Source organism: Triplophysa rosa, linkage group LG9 (genome assembly GCF_024868665.1).
Source record: "Triplophysa rosa linkage group LG9, Trosa_1v2, whole genome shotgun sequence".
Classification (NCBI taxonomy): domain Eukaryota; kingdom Metazoa; phylum Chordata; class Actinopteri; order Cypriniformes; family Nemacheilidae; genus Triplophysa; species Triplophysa rosa.
This window is the reverse complement of record NC_079898.1, coordinates 5,482,687-5,506,692: the sequence shown is the minus strand read 5'-3', so window position 1 is coordinate 5,506,692 and position 24,006 is coordinate 5,482,687. Positions and strand designations below refer to the sequence as shown.

General features: G+C 39.1%; 1 protein-coding gene across 2 annotated transcripts in view; it reads right to left on the bottom strand.

Annotated features, from left to right (window-relative positions):
- The window catches only part of csmd1a (CUB and Sushi multiple domains 1a), a 480,783-nt gene that overhangs the window by 104,000 nt on the left and 352,777 nt on the right, over window positions 1–24,006 (bottom strand). For both annotated transcript variants that reach the window (XM_057341293.1, XM_057341294.1), the window contains exons 13-24: window positions 21,600–21,782; window positions 20,126–20,452; window positions 16,836–17,030; window positions 16,617–16,755; window positions 16,234–16,421; window positions 12,781–12,969; window positions 8,637–8,753; window positions 8,124–8,339; window positions 7,809–7,997; window positions 5,214–5,383; window positions 2,779–2,935; window positions 102–293 (exon numbers count right to left, since the gene is read on the bottom strand). In XM_057341293.1, the coding sequence (XP_057197276.1) occupies window positions 102–293; window positions 2,779–2,935; window positions 5,214–5,383; window positions 7,809–7,997; window positions 8,124–8,339; window positions 8,637–8,753; window positions 12,781–12,969; window positions 16,234–16,421; window positions 16,617–16,755; window positions 16,836–17,030; window positions 20,126–20,452; window positions 21,600–21,782 (2,262 nt within the window). The remainder of the gene's footprint in view (window positions 1–101; window positions 294–2,778; window positions 2,936–5,213; window positions 5,384–7,808; window positions 7,998–8,123; window positions 8,340–8,636; window positions 8,754–12,780; window positions 12,970–16,233; window positions 16,422–16,616; window positions 16,756–16,835; window positions 17,031–20,125; window positions 20,453–21,599; window positions 21,783–24,006) is intronic.

The following is a 24,006-nucleotide window of genomic DNA, read 5'->3' as shown; positions in this document are numbered from 1 at the left end:
CATCTTAATGCAATGATTTCATTAACATAAGTACTAAGTAAATAACAGAATTATCTGCAAGAATTGTGTAATACAACTAACTTCAAATGTTGTAAACTCACCAACACAAGTTGGAAGCGTTCTATCCCATACCCTGCGGTCTCCGCTGAGACACATCAACGTGCTGCTCCCGTGCAGCGTGTATCCGGGATTGCAACTGTACAACACAAAGGTGTCTGCAAAATGGCCGTCGTCTTGGATTTTGTAGCCATAATTAGGAGTGCCCGGCTCCTCACATCTGACAAGGTCAAAACCTGTAGAGGAGCAAGATCACAGTACGCCAATTTGAACGGTAAAAAAAGACATCTGGCTGCTTCGAATCAACCCCCTGGAAGGTTGGATCTGACTCTTTCTTAATAATGACATAAAGGTGGTGCAATAAAAGCTGCACCTGCTCACCACAATTACCTATGCAGCCCCGAAGGAGACTATCTCAAATGAATACCAGCCCGGCATATGCTCGACACAAAGAGCATCCGTCTAAACAAGCTGCCGCGTGCTGATGCTCACGCCATTTTCCACAAACACGGGGACTGAAACTTGTTGTTCTTTATTCAAGAAACGGTCCTTGAACTGAAGTGCTTTAACCTTTTACTGTCACCGTTCCACTATTGGAACACCTAGGTTTACTTCAATTTTCACAACTAAATCTAAATCTAATCATGACAAACTATATATCATTGGAAAGGTCTAAGACTCTAGAATACATATTTGACCTGTGTTTTACAAAAATAAATTATGTAGGAGTAGTAATTTATTCATTTATAACAAGAGTGAGCATAAACACTATTAAATGCTGCTAAATGTCACCGTTTCAGTGGAACACTGAAGTTATGCAATATAATTCCATTTTAATCCTGACAAACTATATATCATTGGAAACCTCTAAGCATGTAGATTTTATATTTCAGAATTGTTTTGCAATAGAAATCACTTAGTAAAAGCTTGAGTAAAAAAATTCTCAAATGTCACTGGGCCCATTGGGTACCATTATAAAAATTACATATTCATAATCATATTTTATTGTAAATTAAAAAATAAATCAAAAAAACTTCTATTTCATTGGAAAGCTCCAAGAATGTCCTTCTTATAAATAATGATGAAATTTATTAATTTGTAATTTGTATGCAGTAAACCATTGGAGCCTATATGCCACCTAGTGGCAGTTGTTGGTGTTACGATTCAAATTATCCCAGAAACCACATTTTTTGTGATATCAGCTTGAAATTTGACACAAAACTTGTTTAGAAGTATGTCTTTAATTTTCTGGTGTTTTTTTTTTAGATTTTTTAGTCAAATAAAACAATGTTTATTGATTATTTTATTATTATTAATGTACAATTAAACTGCTATAACTATTTTTTTTTATTTCATTAAAATCCAGATACTTTTAAAATAAAGTATAGAATCTCTTCTTTAAAACAAGACCAAGATTAGGTCTCTAGACCAAAGCATTCCAGAGTTACACTAATTTAAAAGTTGAAATCACTTTTTAGCCCCACCCTCAAAAAAGTGGACCGACAGCTAACAAGTTAATGATAATAAAGCACAACTTCAGGAGGTCGAACTAAATATCACATGAGCCGTTTCATTTTCTGTACATTTTAGATGAGGTCTGCATCTTTTTCAGCCCTGTTACTAAAAATGTATAGACACAGAACCTTGATTTGTGTGATTTTATTTTAAAGCAATAACAGCTAAAGGAAGCTGTCGTTTAGTAGGGGTGAGTTAAGTTGGCTTATTAGTTTGAAGATATGTTCAAGCTAGTTTCTACCTGGAAGAATGCTTGTAACCAAACAGTTCTGGCCAACGTTGACTACCATAGTAGCTTTATAAATGTCTTTGTTCTGTTGAACACAAAAGAAGATATTTTGAAGAATGTAGGACTGCAAACAGATCTGGGGAACTTTTGACCACCATTGTCATTTTTCCTACTATGGTAGTCAATGGGGTCCAAGAATTGTTTGGTTACAAGCATTCGTCAAAATATCTTTCTCTGTGTTCATCAGAACAAAGACATTTAAACCGATTTGGAACCAGTTGATGGTGAGTAAATGATGACCGAATTTGACATTTTTGGGTGAACTGTCCCTTTAAGTGTTTACTATTACTAATAAATATTTAAAAGTTCCATTAACAGTTTTTTCCTTAGGAATATAGTCATCGTGTTTTTTTTTTATAGTAATGCCACGGTTCATTTTCATAATGGGGTAAAAGCACCTGGAAGCACATTTAACCCTTCAACCCATCTACACGTGACTGAAATTGAAATGTACCTGTTTGTGGAAAGTATCTCATGTCCAATGTAGAAGCAATGAACACTAAAGCCTTTTTAAAAGCTAAACCAACAGAGCCAGTGTGTTGATATTTAATCCATTTCCTCTTTAGCCGGGAAGATGGTGAACGTCTTAATAAGGAAATAATGAGGAGTGGATAACAAGCATATTATCAGACTGTCTCTGACCAGCAGTTAAAACCTAATATCATTCCACATGCTGTGCTTTATTCTCTTTATTTCTTTCTCCTCTTTACTGCAATACGAGTAAAAGTATTTGATTTTCTTTGCATATACTGCCAGACTTTATTCTTCCTTAAGCACACAGACATTGTATATTTATGATAACCTTCATGGTTGAATAATTTCTCTATACAAACTTGATTCCCTTCTATAGCCTCTTAGGTCTCGTGTGTGAAGAATCAGTGCGTGTTATACAGACATCATCTTGCAGTTTAACTTACTGCTGTATGACAGCTTGAATCCTTTGCTTGCACCGGTGCCGTTGCTGTTGAACTCCATCCTGAGATGGTTGGACGTACTGTTGAGGATGATGTCAGACATTTCGTTTTTTGTGAAATTGCCCAGCAGTCTTGATGAACTATCCTGACCGTCATAAACCTGTGAACACCAAAACATGCAAACTTGTTTATCCATCGGAGTTCGCCGTGTTACCAACAGTCAGTCTCGCCAATGCGTTTTTGTAATACTGTTGTCATTTTTGCCTTCATTCTCGATTGGACAATCAAGAGTAGGGACGGGACATATCAAGATCGGACGTCAAGTTGGGATTCAAACTTGGGCCGGCCGTGACACTACAGGGCTGCCCACCAGAATACGGCTCTGACCTGTTTCACAAATGTTTGTCGTGATGATATACCCTCTGTCACAAAACACAATATGAGTGTTTTCTCAAAATGTCGCATTCGGTGTCTGCATTGAATTATGTAATTGCTTTTCGAAATTACATACATTTTGAGACAATAGCCTCTGCAAAGAGAGGGCGGGAAACGCTGCGGCACGGTAGAAAATATTAAAGGTCATAAATCAATGTCAAGCAGTGCTTTTTCACTTTTCTGTTGCAGAGGACACGGTTTCAGGCTTTAATGGAAAATATCATGTGATTCCAGATTGCATGTGGAGAATGTCTGCCTTTATAAGGACAGACTTATTGCGTTCTTATTGTCTGGGATGTGGCAAAACAATAAAACAGCCGCTGACATCAGCCCAACTAATAAATAACACCATTAATGAAAGCAAAACTCTTTTCTCGCAAGTCTCGAGTCCTAGAAGTAATTTGTCGACAAAATGTCGCCCGACATAATATTCAGATTCATTAAACGCTGCAGCAGAATCGCTGTAACTGTGACAAATTTTATGCATTTCCAAATTGCAAAAGCATCTCGTTTGTATCCTTCATTTGCGACTTCTTAATTAGTGGCCTTATTGGTCTTAAGGGACCAAATATTCTTGTGTGATGGTACATGTGCCTTGAGCGCGGCTTCGTAAATTCATCCATGAATAGTTAATGCCATCTCGAAGTCCCACTTGCTGGTCTCTCATGGATTACAAACTGTTACATGTTAACAATGTTGCAGAGGTACTGTAATCTCCAAACTTCATCAGACTTCGTTTTTGGCTGAATTGAAGAGTCTGTGAAGAGCTATTATCAGAATATCCGTGCGACATTAAAGATGGGTCAAATGGTAAAGAGAAACTGTTCATAACACGCACTGCAAGTATAGACCACTTTGGAAGATGTAAACAACTCTGGTCCAACACTGGTCCAGAAGAACGTCCTGTTTCAGTTTTTTTATAGCAAAACACAACCAACAGAACATTAATAATCGCATCAAAATGGTAAATGATTATTAATTATAATGAATTATAATGAATTCGAATGCGTTTTATTGTCTTTTGTCGCATCGCGCCACATCCAGTGTAGACACGGTGTAAAATATAAATGATTTATTTATACGATTTTGAAATATTAAAAAAAATTAACCAGAAGTGGTGCTGGACGAGTGTTCACATCTTGAAAACAGCGCATGTCTCAAACAAGTCAAGAAGAACTTGTTGAACCTGGTACATTAAAATGAACCTAAACTGATATCTGGTCAGTGGTAGGGCTGCACAACAATTCGTTTTTGTTTACATGTGTGTGTAGGCCTATAATAATTCTGTACACACATGTATGTATATATTTAAGACATATTTACATGAGTATATACATTTTTATATTTATATATAATTTATATGATATGTACTTTTTTTTATTAAACATGCATGTGTGTTTTTGTATATACATAATTATTATAGACAGTACACACACATATATTATGTAAACAAAAACTTTTATTCTGCAAACGATTAAAGCCGCAGTCACACTTGACTTTTCCCTTCCTTGACTTCCATTCACAAGCATGCGAATGCGTCAGACCGGAAACGCAAGCCCGTCCAAAGATATTTAGCATTTCGCTGCGTAGCAAAGTTCAAGTTTGGTGAACTCTGACCTGCGAATTCGTGTCATGTGAGTGCGTGAGACCAACAGAAAATCAAAACATCACAGTGTGAACTCTCAGGACAGAAATGTAGAAAATAGAGGAATCGCTCCCACCCATTTTTGTACCACCGTCCGAACAAATTTTGCATGCTGAAAGTCAAGTCTGACCGCGGCTTAATGTAGGCTCTAGTCAGTGCTTATTAGGCTGCAAGATATGGAAAGAATAGTAGAAACATCACAAACTGACATGTTGGTTTCAATAACAGAATGAATTTATACTTCAAAATGTGATGTAGTTTAAGTCTTTTGGTTATACACTCCACCCCCAGGCATGTGTATCAGCCGCAGTAGTATAAGATTTATTCGTTCTTGATATAATTCAGTTCTCGCTCCTACCTTGAGAAAATCTCCCTCGTGGAGCTGGAAGGTGGTCGCTGTGATCTGGATCCCCTTGCCTCTTTCGGTCTCAACGTGGTAGATGCACTCGTGGTTATTGTCGTAATTGGCGGGGTAATTTGGTGACAGTAGGACACCCTGACGGCCCACTGAGGTGGCTCCACACTCGGCTAGGCAAACAGACGTGGGAAAGAACGGCAGGAAAACGGTGAGGAGAGATAATGCAAATACCTCATCTAAATTTTCAATAGCAGAGCACAAATAAGTTGGGCTCCATTAAAGCCTGCTGCGCCCCTGACAGTTGCTGATCTATGTCCCGCTGATAGGCCAGTCAGGTTTTGTACCAGTTGGAATACGAGCCTTTGTCATTTGATGAATCGCCCCAACAGCAGCTTCTGAGGAATATTAATGAAATGTCTTTATGCATTAGTTGGAAGGCGTTGGTCACAAACGCTTACTACTGTGTTTGGATCAGATGCCCTTGTATTTAATATTCTGTGTCTGTAATGCTGCAAGTCATAAAGCAGATGTTACTTCAAGACCTTGACTCTCGAGCAATGGCCACCTGATATCTGGAATTGGAGAAACTTTGGTTTCTAAGGTTAGTTTATGCGAAGGTGATGTTTGTTTATGCAGCAAACAGAAATCCCTTTCAGTTTCAACTGAGCAAACCGGAAGTCCCGCCCCAAAACTCATCCCATTGGTCCAGCAAATAATTGAGCTCAAGCAAACTACACAGCATTTAATCTACCTAGCTAACTGGAAGGTATGAGTCCATCTAGAGCAAGTTTGACCAATTTAAATGTGATATATGTGTTCAAATTTACTACTACATTTCATATTGTTGAGACATGTGGATTCAGATTTCAAGTAATTTCACGGTGACTAATTAAATGTATGCAAATGTGTGACAATGGTCGTGTTAACAAAGGGTTGGATTTCCTTGCTTTCATTAAAACATTCAAGATGCTCTTGGAAACGTTCTCTGGATTATCTTGGATTATATTTGATTTCTTACAAGAATCATCAATTGTGCGCAAACTTGTTGAGTTCATGTCAACTCAAATGTATGTCGTCATTAAAACAAAAGGGAACATACAAACAACTAAAGAAAAACATCTGAAATGCGAAAGGTGAAATGGTAGAAGTAGTTGACCAGTTGGCTCGCTTGCCAACTGGAATGCGAAAGGTGAAATGGTAGAAGTAGTTGACCAGTTGGCTCGCTCGATATTGCAACTAAATACAGTATGATATTGCTGTGAATGAATTGAGAATCATTCAACCCTTCTTAAAATCATGTCCCCCCAGCAAGACTAGTTCTACGGGGCGGATTGAGGATGCTAACCAACCCTAATAAAAGTACCCTCAGAAGAAAGTATTAGCAGGGAGAACATTATATATTAGTGAGTACCCTTACTCATTTCAGAAGCACCCTCAGTGATTTGGTTTTGTAACCTGGCCTGCCCCGTCTGAGGTTTCGAGTTGGGAAATACTGCCGTTGGGTCTTTCCAAACGTAGACACACCTTCTTTCAAGACCTTCTGCATCCAGCCTTTATCAATTTTATGTAGCAAATATAATCTAAAGCTCTTGTGGCTAATGTTTGTTGTGCTCACCAGACCAATTAAAGACAGACTCTTATTACATGGCAGCGATTAACCACTATTAAAACCTGCTCCGACAGGAGGACTCTGCAATTACAGCCAATTATTTTGTAAGCATTTTTAATGCTGTCCACAAATATCCGTGACCTTAACCACTTAACCGCTTCAAACAGCAAAAGAATTAGCAATCTGGTTATTTTCAATTCATCTCTCATGGCAGGGTGCCTCTGAAATATATCACCCCACAATGCTGAAATTTACTGTGTCAAGTTCCATTATAAATAAAACATTAATAAGACAGGGGAATAGTCAGAGCAGTTAAATAATGAATTTGATGCATTATGAAACTCACTCAATTTGGAGGCAAAGGAACAGATTTCTAATAATATACATTCCGCTCTGGTTTCTCCCTCTGTTCTCTTCTTTATGAGACGTTTTAGGACCAAATTATTTCGACCATTATACAAATTTTAAACGCTCATAAAAATCAACGATTTCATGTCATTTTAGTTGATGGCTTGATCTGCATTTGCATGTATATTTAGGGATTTACATGTTTAGTTTTTAGCTTCATTATGTACAGTATAAAGCACATTTTAAGTCAGGTCCTGGCTGATATTAAAATACTTAAATGCAATAAATAATTACTTGCAATAGAAAATGGGAACCGTGAGGAATTCTGGTTCTGTTAAAGTAGTTCACTTTAAAATAAGCCCCCATTGACTTGCCATAGTAGGAATAAAATGAATATGGAATTACAATTGTCAAGGGGGCTTATTTTAAAGTGAACTCCTCCTTTAATATCTGCTCTGTCGCTGGTCAGAAAACATGCCTGAAGATCTGGGGATTTTTGTCTTTTGACTGGAAACTTCAAATTGGCTAAAAGCTTTAGTTTTGTAGTCTGCACTTGGTTTTATGGAACCCAACGTCAATCAATTCATTCAGTTCCTGTTAATGACCTACATAATAAATGAAATCACGCCTCCACCTACCTACGCACCTGGGCAGGGCCGCGCTCCACACCCTCCGCCCTCCGCCCAAGCAGATGATCTTACTCTCACCCTCCAGACGGTAGCCAGAGAAACAGGAAAAGACCAGCGAGTCGCCCACTCCGAACTGAAAGCCCACTCTCCTGCTGTACGCCGGCACTCCCGGGTCCTCGCACGGCTCCAGGCTGTACTCTGCAACACAAAGCCATAATAACTCCTGAACCTCCAGACTGCTTAGCAAAGCAAGGTTAGAGTAAGCAGCCATGACAAGCGTGCCTTCCAGCAAGTCATAATGAACAGAATGAGCGATGCCCCCACCAGAGAAGGTGATATTGAAGCCCTCGTACGACATGGAGAAGTCGGAGACGAAGCGGAGCTGGACGATGAAGTTGCCGAACAGGCCGGCTTTGATGGCGGGAGGCAGTACGGAGCCCGTGAGCCTGGCCACCGGCTCGGTGAAGCTGCCGTCCTCGGTAATGAGCAAGTAATCGTGGGAGTCCTCCAGGTGGAACGTGTGGAAGAGGAGCTGCACCCCTGGGGAGTTTCAGATGAGATTAGGCCCGTCAGTCACACGGCAAAATCTGCCTTTCAACCCCACAACCCACCAAGAAGATTCGGAGGGAACATAATACTGATAGAAAAAGAATCGCGTTCGCCCGACATGCTGCAGAGCAATAAAATGTAGAGAAATGTGAAACGTGTCTTAAATTCATTATATCGAGAGGAATTCCAAAGAGCCAAGACAAGAGCCTCTTGGGTAAAATCAATGCATGTCAAATTGTTATCCATTTCTCAACTTCTTGCAACTGTAAACCGTGCTCTTTGTCTTACCTTTGCCATGAGACACTTCTATCGTCCACGTGCAGTTTAAGGAGTTTGGGTAGAAATCCGGGAAACCAGGGGAGAGAACCGTGCCGGTTTTTCCGTAGATATAGCCCCCGCACAAAGCTGGAAAAGCAAGTAGAAATATTTGTGTTTGATTAAGGGATTTCCCTTGAAAACTGAGGCCCTAAGGTTGCTTTAACTTGATTTTTAATAGATTATTAAAGCGAAGGACATTGCAGTGTGTTGCTTCTTGTTTTTTGGGTAGTTTAAGCGCATTAATGTATGGTTGCTAGGGTGTTTGCGGTTACTATGGGGTCAAAACAGCCCATACTCACACCTCTTTTGTATGTAGTCCTACAAATATATAACATGGAAATAAAAAAAGTTCCTAAATAAAAAGCTTTTAACACTCCACTAACTAGCAATGATATTTGTAAGAGGGACAATATTTTCTTAATCAAATGACAAAAATCTGTATGGAATAGCTTTAATGCCTCCTAGAGCAATGGCTAACTTTATCTTTTTATTTGATTAAGAGTTAACTGTTAATGTCTCTATTGTGTAAAGAAAATCGGGGCAGTTGTGGCCTAATGGTTAGAGAGTTGGACTCATGACCAGAAGGTTGCCGGTTCGATTCCCAGGGCCGGAGGGTAACAACTGAGGTGCCCTTGAGCAAGGCACCTTACCCCTACTTGCTCCCCGGGCGTTGCAGTGCTAGCTGCCCACTGCTCCGGGGGTACGTGTGTTCACCACTTGCTGTGCATGTGTTCACTACTCTCTGGATGGGTTAAATGCACTTTATCTTTTTATTTGATTAAGTTGCCTTGTACTTGTACATGTGCAATGACAATAAATTGAATCTAAATCTAAAATCTAAAAATATTCCGACTGCCGGTTTTGCTTGTAGCACCAGAGCCCTAAGACAGAAATAACAAAAGAAAATGTGAATGTGTCCTTGAGCCATCGTCACTTTTCTGTTTATATACAGAATAAATCATACTGGGACGGGCTGTAACGGGACACGGTCATCATAATGTTTTGAGCCTCAGCATTTTGTCCTTAAAAGGCCCATTAAATGTCTACATCAGAAGAAAAAGTCTGGCTTATTGAATTTAGAATGAGACATTTCCCCCAAAATAGCACCGTATTTTATAAGCTAAACCAAATGATCCATACAGCAAACTGCCAGGGAACTTTCTGCATTTGGAATGCTCATGAAAACTCATGAAAGACTAAGTCACCGCGATTTTACCAGGGGTGTTTATAGCACATTGCAATACAGAGCACATAAAAATGGTAAATTGACAGTAGGAAGTGGCTTTTTATTTAATAAAATGACAGCATCTTAAAAACACAAGTGTTAATAAACAGTTTTACTATGCTGTTTGTTTTATGAGTGTATTGGGGATGTCGGATAGCAAACTGGAAAACCATTTTTTACATTTTTATTTATCACAATATCACAATTAGGAGTAAATGTTGAATGTTTTAATGACTTTGTTTTTAGTGTTTGACGTTAGTTTTAATTTTGCTATGCCATTAAGTTTCAAGTTCTTTCCATCCTATTAGTCTTTCATTAACAAAACACAGGTTCATCCTCGAGGAAGTGACATCATTTTTAGAGGTACAGTAAAACACCAAAACAAGCGATAACACATCAGAGATAGACTGTATGAATTCTTCTCATCTTTTTAAAAAGTCTAAAATGTTTAATCAAATGACAAAAATCTGTATGGAATAGCTTTAATGCCTCCTAGAGCAATGGCTAACTTTATCTTTTTATTTGATTAAGAGTTAACTGTTAATGTCTCTATTGTGTAAAGAAAATCGAGTCACCATTAATAAAGATTAAGTGCCTGATCATAGTCAAGTGTGTTCTTTTACACAAATACTTCTTTAAACACATGCATCAATTTTCTCTGAAAAAAAGGTCACAAAGCTCAAACGTACGGCATAGCTGGAATGACCCCCATAATAAACTAATTACAACCCGAATCAATTTTTCATGTCCATTTATTTACTTATATGATAAGTAGCTGTGTTAGTGAGAAAGCGTACGGTCAAAATTAAATATCAGACTTCCTCAGTCAAGGTATACATCGAGTTATTGACGGTCTGACTGTACATTATAGCTTTACATATTAAAGGGGTAGATCACCAAAAACAAAATTCTGTCATCATTTACTCACCCTCAAAATTAAACCTGTTTTTCAGCAAAACACAAAAGAAGAAATTTTGAAGAATGTTGGTAACCAAAAACTGTTGGTCCCCATTCACTTCTATTGTAAGGACACAAAACCAATGCAAGTCAATGGGGACCAACGGTTTTTGTTTACCAACATTCTTCAAAAAGTGTTTTGCTCAAGAAAGTCACACTTTACTCAAAGCGTTTATGCATAATGCATTATAAAGAGTTATTAAAGGTTATGGTGCATTATAATTGTTCACAATGTGTTTTGTAATACATTAAATGTTGTTGTAAAGAATTATAAAATTAAAATTAAAAATGCAAAGTGTAACAATGAATTGATAAGTGTTATAATGTAAAAACTTTAGTTACAATTATTTATGAGACCTTACAATAGCAGAACGCATTAAGAGTGTTTACTGGCATTTTACAGCGGCTTCGATCACAGCTTATCCGTTTATACTAAAACATGAGTCTGACAGCAGGGAAATGTGTAATCTTCCAGTGAACATGTATTTACATTTTAAGCAAACAAGCAGGGAGTATGCGTCATATTTCTAATGAAGGTCAAGCTCTGATGAGAGCCCATCAGACAGAATCAAAGTCTATTAGAGGAAACGCACACAGCTGATAACACGCAGAAGAGGACATTGGGAATTCTGCAGCGCACAGACCAAAGCCTGATTGCTCTTACTGGAAAACCTTTTGTTTACTTTAATCCCTGTAATCGGGAAACAAATTAGATAAACAGCTTTCTGGCTCATTCTCCTGTAGGTACTTTTCTCTATCTGGCTAAAGACTCATTGTGGCCGCCTGCCATTATTATTTGTTCCTGCTTCCCTGTCCTTTTCTCTTTTAAGGTTATCTATGAAGCGACATGTGCTAGTCACCTCTCCTCCAATCTAAAATGTATGAAGTCTGATGTCAGGGGAGTGTTAAGAAGGCTTACCCTTTCTCCCTGATAAAAAAGTGATGCAGATGTGGCGGTGTTAGGCTAGCTGCTTTTAAACTTAGTTTGCCAAACTATAAGATAACCATAATTTCAAGACCAGATGAAGTTCACCAAAGTTTTGCCTGGCTTTTGCGTGAAAAATACTTGAAAGAATGAAAATACAGCTTGAAAAGGATTGTTTTTTAAGAACCTAGGATTCTTCAATAGCAACACTGTAAAGAACGCTTTATAGTGCTTTTTTTTTTTTTTTACGAGTGTACCGTACCATGTACAGTACAATGTAGATACTTAACGGTTTATGTGACATAACTAAAGGCTACTTAAAAAAGGCTGTTTCAAGAGAAAATAGGTCATCACAAAAGGAAACTGTGCTCATCAAGGGATTTTATGAGGTGTTTAAAAGTACTCCCGACACAGTCAAAAAGTAAGCTAATAACAAAGTAACAAACTTCATTGTGTCTTTACAGGAACAAAAATTGGGACTCAAATTAGAATAACTGCCTTAAACTTTTTGTTGTGCTATACCAGGCATGCAGCACTTGTCCTGAAAAGCGAAACCAAAGCAATTTGATCGTCCCTGGTGGCTGGGTGTAGAATAGGTAATAAACCCCCCACACTCTCCATGTAAACGGACACGAATCAAGGCAAACTAAAAAATCCAATTGCATTTAAAAAATATTTTTGATTGAGTCATTCAGGGTTATGGCCGGGACCGTGATACCGCAGCTCCACCTTGGCTCCACCTCTGGCTCCAAATGACATCATTGGCGCAATATGTCAATGGCCACATCCGGGAAGTTTTATACAGTACATGCCGCCCATTTTTTACAGTCTATGTGCTAAACCGCTACCAAATTAAGCTTGTTTCTGGAAAGGTTTGCTATTATAAAAACAGATTACTATTGTCTAACTATTAAAAAAATGTTGTTAAGGTAGCAGCATTACTTCTCAACACTGCTAGGCTGTTTGTTTTGTACAGACTGAAAGTGAAATTAAACAAGCAGGTTTACCATCACAGCTGGGCAGCGCGTGGTTCCACTGATGGCTCCTCTCACACACAATGGGCTCCTCATCGCTCAGAGTGTAACCCTGATCGCAGCTGAACATCACCCTAGAGCCGATGGCGAAATTATTCCCGTGCCTCTTCCCATTCACCGGGATCCCCGGATCTAAACAGGAATCTGTTTCCATCATAACGCCTGTAAGAATGAAGGGCAAAAAAAAACACATTTCATCCCCTGGGTTTGAATTGAATGGAGGATGCGTCGGAAGCAGTTTATACAGTATAAATCAGCAGAGGGCCGTTCCCCTGAGGTGGTCTTTTACTCTTCTCGCTTCTTCCAACCGATACATTTATATTTCCACTTACCTGTTTTATAGTTTGAATACAGTTCGAAAACGTCGTCAGCGCTTTTTACCACAGTCAATCCCCTCTGAGTCTGACATGTGAGGAATATTTCAAGCTGTCACTTTCACAAGCATTCGCTATAATGTGCCCACTTACAGGCCTGCGATAGCCATCTAATAGAGATGAAAACAGTAACACTTTAACACGAATGAGTTTCCACTGAGATGTCAGGTTTACGGCTGTGATGTCAGAGGTAATTTATTGAGAATCAGGAGTATCAGTAGAGAAACATCTCATGTTTCTTCTCGCAGCCATTCCTCAATTTGCTGTCTCTCTTTCATAAACAACTGGAGACTATTTGCTAAATACATTTGTTTTTGCAAAAAATAGTATTAGTATTGCACAATTTACACAATACAAAAGTAAGTAGAAACATGTTACATTTCTAACAACCAATGCATAATTAAATGTATTAACACAGTAGGTCCTAGAATAGAGACCTGAGCCTGCATTAAGAACTTAAGTATGTTAAGTAAGCAGGCAAAAGTCTACATTATTTTATGTGTCACTTTTTACAGGTACGTGAGGGGCAGTCTACAGTGCATGTGTTGCAAATTTTGTAATTAGAATAGTATGTGAGTAATGTACACACACCGCCGGATTTCTGTAACCTGTCCGCACATGTGCATTACATTTTTCTGCAGTGAATAGGTGGCACATGGGTTTATTTTGATCCGTCACGCAGTAAGACTTTCTTTACTGCTCCTTACGAACTCCTGTAGGCCTTGAGAGGTATTGCAATTTGTCGCAATGCACATGTCGAATCCCTGTGTATGCGTACGAATGAAGTATACTTTGCGATAGGGATGCACCGATACCGATAGCAGTATCGGTATTGGCCCGATACCAAGCTCATGTACTCGTACTCGTAATGACACACCGATACCAAAGACCGGTCCGATACCTCACGTGACATACATAGAGCACTATGATTTCCGCAATGCAGAGAACGCGGACGGAATCGAGGAATCCAGGCATTTCCTAACAAGAAATTAGCGCTTAACAGCTAACAGGTAACGTAACAGTTAACAAAATATTCAGATACTGTTTAAATATGTATTCTGCTTGTTTTGCGTTAACGTGTGTGAAAGAGTGGTGCGGTTGAGTGTACTGAACGCATTGTGCTTGTGGAGCTTTCAGCGCCAGCGTTTCACTGCACGAGGACACGAACACAAACAAACACCATTTGCGGCGATCCGTCAAAATAAAAGTCTGGTTATCTTAAACAGACGCTCTTTGCGGCGTCCCGTTAAAATAAAAGTCCGGTTGACTTGAACAAGTTATAACACACTCACATTTTACCACACCACCCCCTTAATTTTTTTATAATTTGACCACAGAGTATATTGTTTACTTTAGTAAACTGAAGTAAATGTGCTAGTAAAATTGTGATACTTATCATAAAAAATAGAACTTGATTAAAAATAGTACTTAAATTTAAGTAGACCTAAAAACAAAAGAAAAAAAGAAAATGTACCAGTAAGATACTGGTTTATTAACATTATTGTAGATTATACAGGCATTGGTTATAGGTATCGGCGAGTACCAGAAAAAAATATCGGTACTCTGTCTTTAAAAAATGGTATCGGTGCATCCCTACTTTGCGAGGCTGTGCTTTCGACTGTGTGCGTACGTGATCCTAAAAATGAACTATACTTATGGCAATAATAAATCTAGCATGTAGAGTAATAAGCAACAAAGAACAAGAAATTCAATCTATTCAGTTTTATATCATACGTAACATGTAAGGGCCACATATCGCAGTGATTTTGTGTTCTTTATACAGGCACTTAGAGTACTGTACTAAAAGGTTGTTCGGGTAAGGTGCCTTACGTGATCCAAGTTGGCCATTGTGTTTCTTTTTGTCAGTGGCAGAACTGCGCAAATTGCTATCTTGGTAATTAGAGCATCTCTGAAATTACTTTGGGTTCTTGATGCAAATTTATTTTTACAGGTCAGAGACCCTCCCCTATTTGGAGCCTTCAAAGTTAGCAAAACAGAGTGATGCACTGACAAAAGCTGTATTTGTACTGTATTTTTAATTGATTACACTTCATCAAATGCCGTTGGGAGCCATCAATCTACAGTCTGCTAGTCTGCTATGTTGGACACTAAATAATCATTTTGGGGTAAACAACATATGTAGTAAACTTTGAAAAACATGTTTCATGAGAGAAATCACAGAGTTTTGCAACTGATAGGATTCATTTTACAGAATTATCATTTACATTTCAAGATAATTTCTGTTACCCACAAATTGTGACTGACTGTCATATAGCGAGTCGATGTCAGGGCCCTCATATAACCGGCTTACGCAAGTGCACACGACATAAGTTAAACATCATGTTTTCTCCAATGATACAACATGCGAGGTTGCATCTCTGTTCCGAATCATATGGATGCATTTGCTCATAACAACCTGACCTGACGGGTTTTGGACAGGTGGGAAGGGCTGAACATACATGAAAGAGAATGTTGTCGTGTATTTAGCAGTGGGGTGCTTTGCAACAAAATCATTATCATTTCAAATTAAACTTTACATGTATGTAAAAAATGAAAATAAATGTGCAGATCTTATGAGCTGGAGAAAATCTCACAATTTCCTGCGCGAATTAGGCTGTGCTAACAAGATGACGATAACTACAAGTGTTTGCATTAAAACACATTTTTAACAATAATGATTCTTCTCTCTGTATAGCCTAAACACTTCTCGTGTGAGTGGGACATTAAAGTTTAATAGCACTCTGAAGTGCAGTTTATAAAACACTGTTGAGCTAATCTTTCCACAGTCGACCATATTCAAAAAGAAAACCAACTTCATTTCAAGCCCGGTGTAATGATTCACAAGGGGTTCCTCGCATCCTCTTTTCAACTTCCTCTTGATATTGTTATCGATCGTGTAATGATATCACCGCTGCGTCTCACAATAATTTGACTTGAATCATGTGACTGTGACGGACTAAACGAACCATAAGCATCGAGCGGGAGAAATTTGAATGGCGGAAAAACCCACCACTCCTCCATGTAAATGCGAGAGAAAGATCAACGGACTTACTTTCGTAGCGGATCTGAAAGCCTTCGCTAGAGCGGCTGTTGTCGGTGCTGAAGAGCAGGTACATGTAATTGCCAGTGCTGATGAGAAAGTGTGGCGCCTGGGTGCCGTGGTACTCGCCGATGAGAGGAGACGAGCTGGAGGGCCCGTCCCGAATCTCCAGCGTGTCGTAATTAACCTCCGTCTGAAACCTGTGCGGAAATCGGAGAGAGTAGAACATCTGCTTATGACCGAGGTCTTTAGCAGAATGACTCTAATGAGAGAGATTAAATGGAGAGGTTAACTGCGGCACAGCACAGACTGTGGCTAAACTTTCCAGGACTGTTGTGGTTGTCTGAAGACTGTAACATGATGTAAACCCCCCCACCAAAAAATGGAACCAATACCTGTCAAATGAGATCTTGATGGCGTGATCCTTTCTTGCCTCAATCACCCATTCGCAGTTGAGGGAGTCTTTGTAGTATCCAGGCCAGCCAGGGGATAGTAAAACCCCCACCGGGGCCGTAAGACGTCCGCCACATGGAGCTGGTGCAGGAAGAACACGAAACATTAGATCCCAATCCCAAAAGCACCCTCGACAAAGGTGGAGATGGCAGGGTCCTCACCTTCACAACGAGGGACGGCCGCGTTCCACACCACGTTCCCGTCCTGGATGACGCAGGTGATGGATTCTGACCCGTGCGTTTTGATGAAGCCCTCATCACACGTGAACAGCACCGAGCTGCCCAATAAGAAGTGCTCCCCGAAGCGCTGGCCATTGATGGGAATGCCGGGGTCGTGACACTCGTTCTGACCAAACGCTGCAGACGTAAAGTTCAATCAGTGCTGAAGCATGTACTGCAATACCTAACAATGCAGATCCTGTCTGTTCTTTTCCCGTGAGAAGATACGAGAACTTAACCTGCAATTACACAACCTAAGCCTTGATTTACAGTCCTATAATTATCTTCCGTTTAATGAATAAAGATCTCAACTCAGTTTACCCAGAATGCACTGCTAATTTGTAGATTTTCAAGCCTAGACTCAATATAAACGGTGCTGTGGTGATGTATCTGAACACAACCAAAACGTCAATCTTGAGAGGTTTTAATCCCGTTTCGGAGGATTGGATGTAGCCGTTTATCTGTAAACGTTATCCCAAATTTGAATGACACTAAAGCAACATGTAGGATTTTATTTTTAGGATATATGTAATAAAAAAGTCATACGATGTTATAGCTTGAATTGCACGAATATCCTTGATCGTTGGGCAAACATGCACAAATACGCATGATAGAAAACTAACTTCACAGATTTACTTCCTGCTTTGTCATTTTATTTGACGAATTTCATTTCTTAACCACAATACAGCTTGATTCTCCAAGTTCCTTGTAAGAACCTTACGCTGACGTGACATGAGAGTGAATAAATGACATTGTTTTGTGTGAACTATCCCTTTAATATTTGAATGCATCCAAAAAAAGTCCCAATCCCAAATCCTGAAGATCATCCAAAACGAGCTGAAAACAGAGCGGATGGTTTGCCTTTGCACAGACAAACAGCAGAATGACATTTCCTTGTGAGATTGTGTTAGATTTACAGTACATTCCTTGTTTTTACAGTACACCCCCCTTCTTCTTTCCTGCCACGCGATGGTTTGAGACGACACGCTCAAGACGGCACAAAACTTTTTGTCAAATCTGTTTTCCCTTAACACGGCTCTGTAAGACAGCTCGCACACGTGTCGCGCACATGCATCACAGCTGTCAGCGCGGAAGCTTCAATTATTCAATACTCGCGCAAGCACAGGATCCTGACAAAGCTATTTTAGTGCTTTGGTTTGGTGGACGCGTCTGTCGTCCAGGCCCCTGTGGAAGTGTGATGGCTAATGCACGGAGACCTCGCGGCCAGGTCTTAGGGCATGTACGCGACTCTGCATGGCCCGTTCCCCAATGACAGGCTCATTGTTCTCACAGCCCTGCCTGACAGTTTCTCCAGCGCCACTTTGGGAAACATGTCCTCTGCTTTCTGAGACGGTGACACGCCATTACTGAGGCAGCACTGTTGAGATATCAAACCGCATTCAGTGACATCGCCAGAAACTTTCGCCTCTCCCGTACGTACGTTTTGTTTTTATAAACCCACACAACATGCCAGCTTGCTTCCAAACAGACAGGGGCTAGTACTCTACCAAAAATATGTATCAAAAAGATCAAATCTGTCAAAATTTCAGGTACATTAAGGAGCTACATCTAAAACGAAAGGGATAGTTCACCCAAAAATGAAAATATTGTCATCATTTACATACTCTCAGGTTGTTCCAGATCTCATCCCCCTTTTACTCCCATGGTGTTTATTTTCCCTACTATGGCAGTAAATGGGGGATGAGATCTGTTTGGTTACTGACATTCTAACACATATCAGAACCAAGACATTTAAAAAGGTTTGGAACAACCCGAGGTTGAGTAAATGATAACAGAATTTTCAATTTTGGGTGAACTGTACCTTTAAGGAGATTTATTGACTTTATAACTGCTTTCTGTGGTATCTAGTAACATCGTTGCATTTCATAACACAAGGTAAGAATAAGACAAACGGTAAACTAAAAGATATAACACATCAAAATTCAGTCTTTAAGAAATTCCTATGATTGGACTTTTTTGCATACAGTATGTCATGAATGGGTGTGACTGTTTAGCATTCAATATCACTAGTTTTGTGTTAATGTACCATGCATCTTAAAAAATGAGATCATGTATTGTAAAATTTAATATAAGTTTGATATAAATATCATATGTTTTCGCTTTTCAATTAGGCCCATTTCTTTTTTCCTCTATTTCCATTCTTCCCCTTCTGGCTGTTCTAAAATGTGTTTTTTTTAAGCTATGCAATGCAAAATTGTAAAAAGCACTGTAGAAATAAATTTGAATTGAACTGAATTAAAACAACACCAGTTCTCCTGCTTTATTAGCCATCAAACATTATATATTTTTTCCGCTGAGCTAGCCACAATGAATTATGGTATGGTCTTATATACAAAGAAGGCATGCAGTGCTGGCTTTGGATTCCGCTAAAAGACGAGATCTCAAAAGGGGTTTTGTGTTGAGCACAGGTTTTGGAGCACAGCTATGGCAGACTGGTATTATCAAATTTTGCATAATGCAATAAAAATACAAAATGGCATTTTTCTGTGTCAAAGACAATCTGATTTCAATGGAAATGAATCTTGTCAATGTCATCGTACTTAAACCTAAAAATGAATTGAAATTGAAAATCGAAAAATGCAGACTATGGACTATCTCGCGTGACTATGGACTGCCTTTAAATTGCAGGACAAAAGAAATCCAAAGCCAGTTGCAGATTCCCATGAAAGTTGCAGTGAAGGTCAAAATGCCCTTTTAAGTGCTGAAAATATGGAAAAATTACATTTTTCAGAATGGAGATAGGCCTACCGCAATATTCTCTACCTTGAATATTATAAATGAACCTATTCAGCTACAAAGATATCACTCTGAGTTACGGGGAATAATACATGAATTTAACTGCACCTGAGAGAAAGTGATTTACTCAAATGACTGCGTGTTTCTCACACTGAAAGATATCATTTCTAAATATAAATACAAGATCATCTTACACACTATGCAATGCGTCACAAGGACAAAAGGGTAGATTGAAGATGAAGTGTGTCATTTTATTTGACGGTAAACTGCTCTCTCTTATCTTTGCTTAATACGCAGAGACATCTGTAAGAAATTTTTAGGTACATTTCCAAAAACACAACGGTGACATCAAACCGTTGTGTGAGCACCCCAACGTGACAACATCAGCTCAACCAATGGAGTGAAATTGAGGCAGGACGACCTGTTTGACCACCTTCCTATAAGAAAGAACAAAAAAATTGAAAAAGCGCATTTACTTGTGTAGGTGATATTAAATCCTTTCCCAGTGTTGGAGTGGTCAGATTGGAACTCCAGGCGCATAATATGTCCATTACTAGCGATCTGCGACGGCACATCCTTGCCGGAGAACGTCCCAAACGTGGTGGGTTCCGGCATCCCATCGTCTTTGACAATGAGATAGTCGAACTGAGGCTCCAGCTCAAAGTCGCTGAAAATGAGATGGATCCGACTGCCCGGCTCGGCTATAATGAGCCACACGCAGTTCATGTTGTTTCCGTATTCCTCCGGGTAGTTGGGCGAGAGGATGGTGCCTGACGGGGTGGTGAAATTGAAGAAGCAGGAGACTGCGGAGATGAAGACAAATAGTTATAATTCCATTACAAAGGTTACCATATTTATTTTCATTCACAAGGTCTTCGTTATCACACATCCATTAAGGGCCCGTCGTGCTGGTATTTTGCCTCGGAAAACTCACGAGAGGCAGGAGGGTTCACACGGGCTGTGACAATGAGGAGCGCGGTGCAGAAACGATAATGCGAGCACCTGGCTCACTGTCGAGAAATACAAAATGACAGCAAAACAAAGTCATTTGCTCGAGAGGTTTTCATTTGAACAACAAAACGTGTTGATGAGGTAACGCCTGCTCGAAACCAAGAAAAATCCTTAAAATAAACAACAGCATCGACTCGGATTGAGAGAGAAATTCACTAAACAGTACACACAATATTTGACCACTTTCATTTACTAACCGCACAGAATGCGACGGCACTAATTTGTATGCGATAAGGTCAGCATAGAATACACATAATCGAGTAAAATGGTAAATACGTCAAAAAAATCCCTGCTAAATGAAAACAATACAATCCTGCCTAAAACCCAACAGAAAATGTAATGGTTTAAAGGTTATAATCGGAATTGTATTGGTTTTAATGGAAACTATAATGGTGTGGTATGTGATGGATCCTGCTGGTGGAATATTATCTGGCAGATTAATCCTATTGGAATAATGCCTAAGACACACTACAAAATAGAAAAACCAGTAACGGTTTTAATGGACAAAGCTAATGAGTCATAATGGTATTTCATGGAAACCATTAGAATTTCTGTGATGGTTTCTATTGGGTTTCTGTTGAAAGCAGCACGAAACAGCACAAATGACGACAACATGATGGAAAAATGTTACTGTATATGTGAGCATATATCCAGATGTGGTGAATCAGGTGTCTGGACGGCAGTGATGCTGTACAATCCCACCAATGTCTGCCAAACCCTTATGTGTGCTAAGTCAACACAGATGAGAACACTATAATTGGAAGCAATTCTTCCTCGCTGTCACACGTTCTATAAACAAAAGTATGATGATTGACCTCTCATACAGCAACTTGGGATTCGACGGAGTGGCATCCGGCTTCATATTCACCGCATCTCCATGTCACGCACTAATCCATCTTAATAATAATTATAAGCATTCTTTAACAAACAAAGTCTTACAGATGCAGCTGGGTTTGTTTCCGGACCACTGGTTATTTTGCTGGCACGATATCGTCCTCTCCCCCACCAATTCAAAAGCAGCCTGACACTCAAAGGTCAGCACATCGCCGTGTAAAAAACGCTCTCCGGTTCGCTTTCCGTATGCAGGGATGCCTGGATCTCCACATCCACCTTTGTCGATCTCTGTGTAGGAGAGAAAACAAGAGTGCATGTTTTATTTCATTCGAACTGTTCTCAGCCAGATTGTTATGGATGAAGTGTTTTGGTACACCGTCCGACCACATTCTGGTGTAGTCAGTGGTGTAAAGTAGTTTTTCTTTAGAACTTTTCACATGAAAACACATCCTAGCTCAGTTTCAACCCTTATTTGATGCAGTCGGGTCATGTTTTCCTTTGTTTTAATATAGGTGTCATGCAACCTGTCCATTTTGGCACGTGTCCAATTTGGCTAGCTTTTACAGAGCGACAGATGAATTCACACCGAAACACCGCAGAGTTCCACCGGACGCCTGGCCTTTCACGTCAACAACAAAAGATATGGCAAGTGTTTGATCAACCTACTTTTCTAGCTATCCCAACCATGCACGATTGTGAATTTGTTTTGTGGTTTGAACTAAAAAATAAGCTACCTTGGTTGCCTTAAAATTTTGAGTTCAATCAACTTACAAATATTAGTTGACTTAAAGGGACAGTTCACCCAAAAGTGAAAATTCTGTTATCATTTACTTACTTTTGAGTTGTTACAAATCTGTATAAATGTCTTGGAAGATATTTGGAAGACTGCATATAACCAGACAGACTTTTGCCCCCCATTGACTCCCATAGTAGGAAAAAACAATGGTAGTCAAAAGTGCCCCAGAATGTTTGCTGTCCTACATTCTTCAAAATGTCGTCTTTAGTGTTCAACAGAACAAAAAATATATATAAAGTAATTTTTTTCTACTATGGGAAAAATCTGTCTGGTTATAAGCATTCTTCCAAATATCTTTCTCTGTGTTTGTCAGAAAAAAGACATTTATACAGATTTGAACAACTCGAAGGTGAGTAAATGATGACAGAATTTTCACTTTTGGGTGAAGTATGTCTTTAATGAATTTGATGCCAGCTCAAAATATTTTAAGAGTTTGGTTCCAAAATGAGATATCTCCGTTTTAAAAAAAAATCAAAAATCATGTTTTTATCGTGTTTTATTGTGTAAGTTAGCTGTATTTTTTTAGTTATTGTGGCTTAAATCAAAACAAACCAACTGCAGTTTGATTGATATTAATTGGAATGTACAATAAAAAAACATCATTTTTGAATTTTTTATCTCATTTTGGAACCAAACTCTTCATTTTGAACTTGAATTCAATCAAAATTTTAAGGCAACCAGGTTAGCCTAACTTTGTTTAAGTTGAAACAACAAAAAACAACAAATCATTTTTACAGTGTATGATTAGTTTTGTTTTATTATTTGCAATTAGCATTGCTTTGCCATGCCAGTCACGAGCCACCGTCCAATAAGCACCAGTTAAATGCGGAAATGATGTCAAGATAAAGTGCAGAAGAGCAGAGGTGTGTGGAAGGCAGGATAAAGCGACAGTGATAAACGAATGACGTTCTGGAAGAGTTGGTTTTTATGTTAACAACTGTGGTGTCAGCTCGGTAGCGAGCGCTTCATTGACCCAGCCGGCCGATAATCTACAGGGGATGAGTTTCCCTCTCGTGGCAGATTCCAGGAACTCTACAAGGTGTTAAGAGTAGTTAAATACCTCTGGAGCTGCCACAGGCGATTAGTTCGAGAACCCACAAGAATAGCGGGCCATCGTGTCAGGACTGCCAACTCATCATGACTAAAGAAGCCGACGCTTCTCACCCGCGACAGCGTTAAATAATGCACGGTAAGGCGGTTGGGAAAACGAATGGCTACAGAAATGCTTTGTCATACGTATACTTTTGATGTAAGGTTTTTAAAAACAGTTCATATGATTTTAAGCACATTAAGCCAAGCCACCTCCAATACATTTAGCTCTAGAGCAAACAAATCTTTTATGTATGCTATTGACAAAAAACTCTAATTTGAGCGAGCCATTGTGCATCGCCAAAAATGCTAATAAATGAAACATAACAGCTATAAATGGGAGTGCTGTAATTTTCAGCCTCTGAAATTTCCCATGCGATTCAATGTAAAATTGGCTTTCCAAAGTTTACTTTTGATTGCGTCTTTGGTATTTGCTTTGTACTTCTACGTAAAATCTGTGGAATAAAACGTATTTTGATGCATCTTATGGCTAAACTTTTCTTTCAGAATAATGTCACATCTCAATATCCCTCTTTAAAAGTGTGTATTATAGGGCTGTCAAACGATTAACCGTGATTATTAAAAGTTTGTGTTTACATAATATATGTTTGTGTACTGTGCATATTA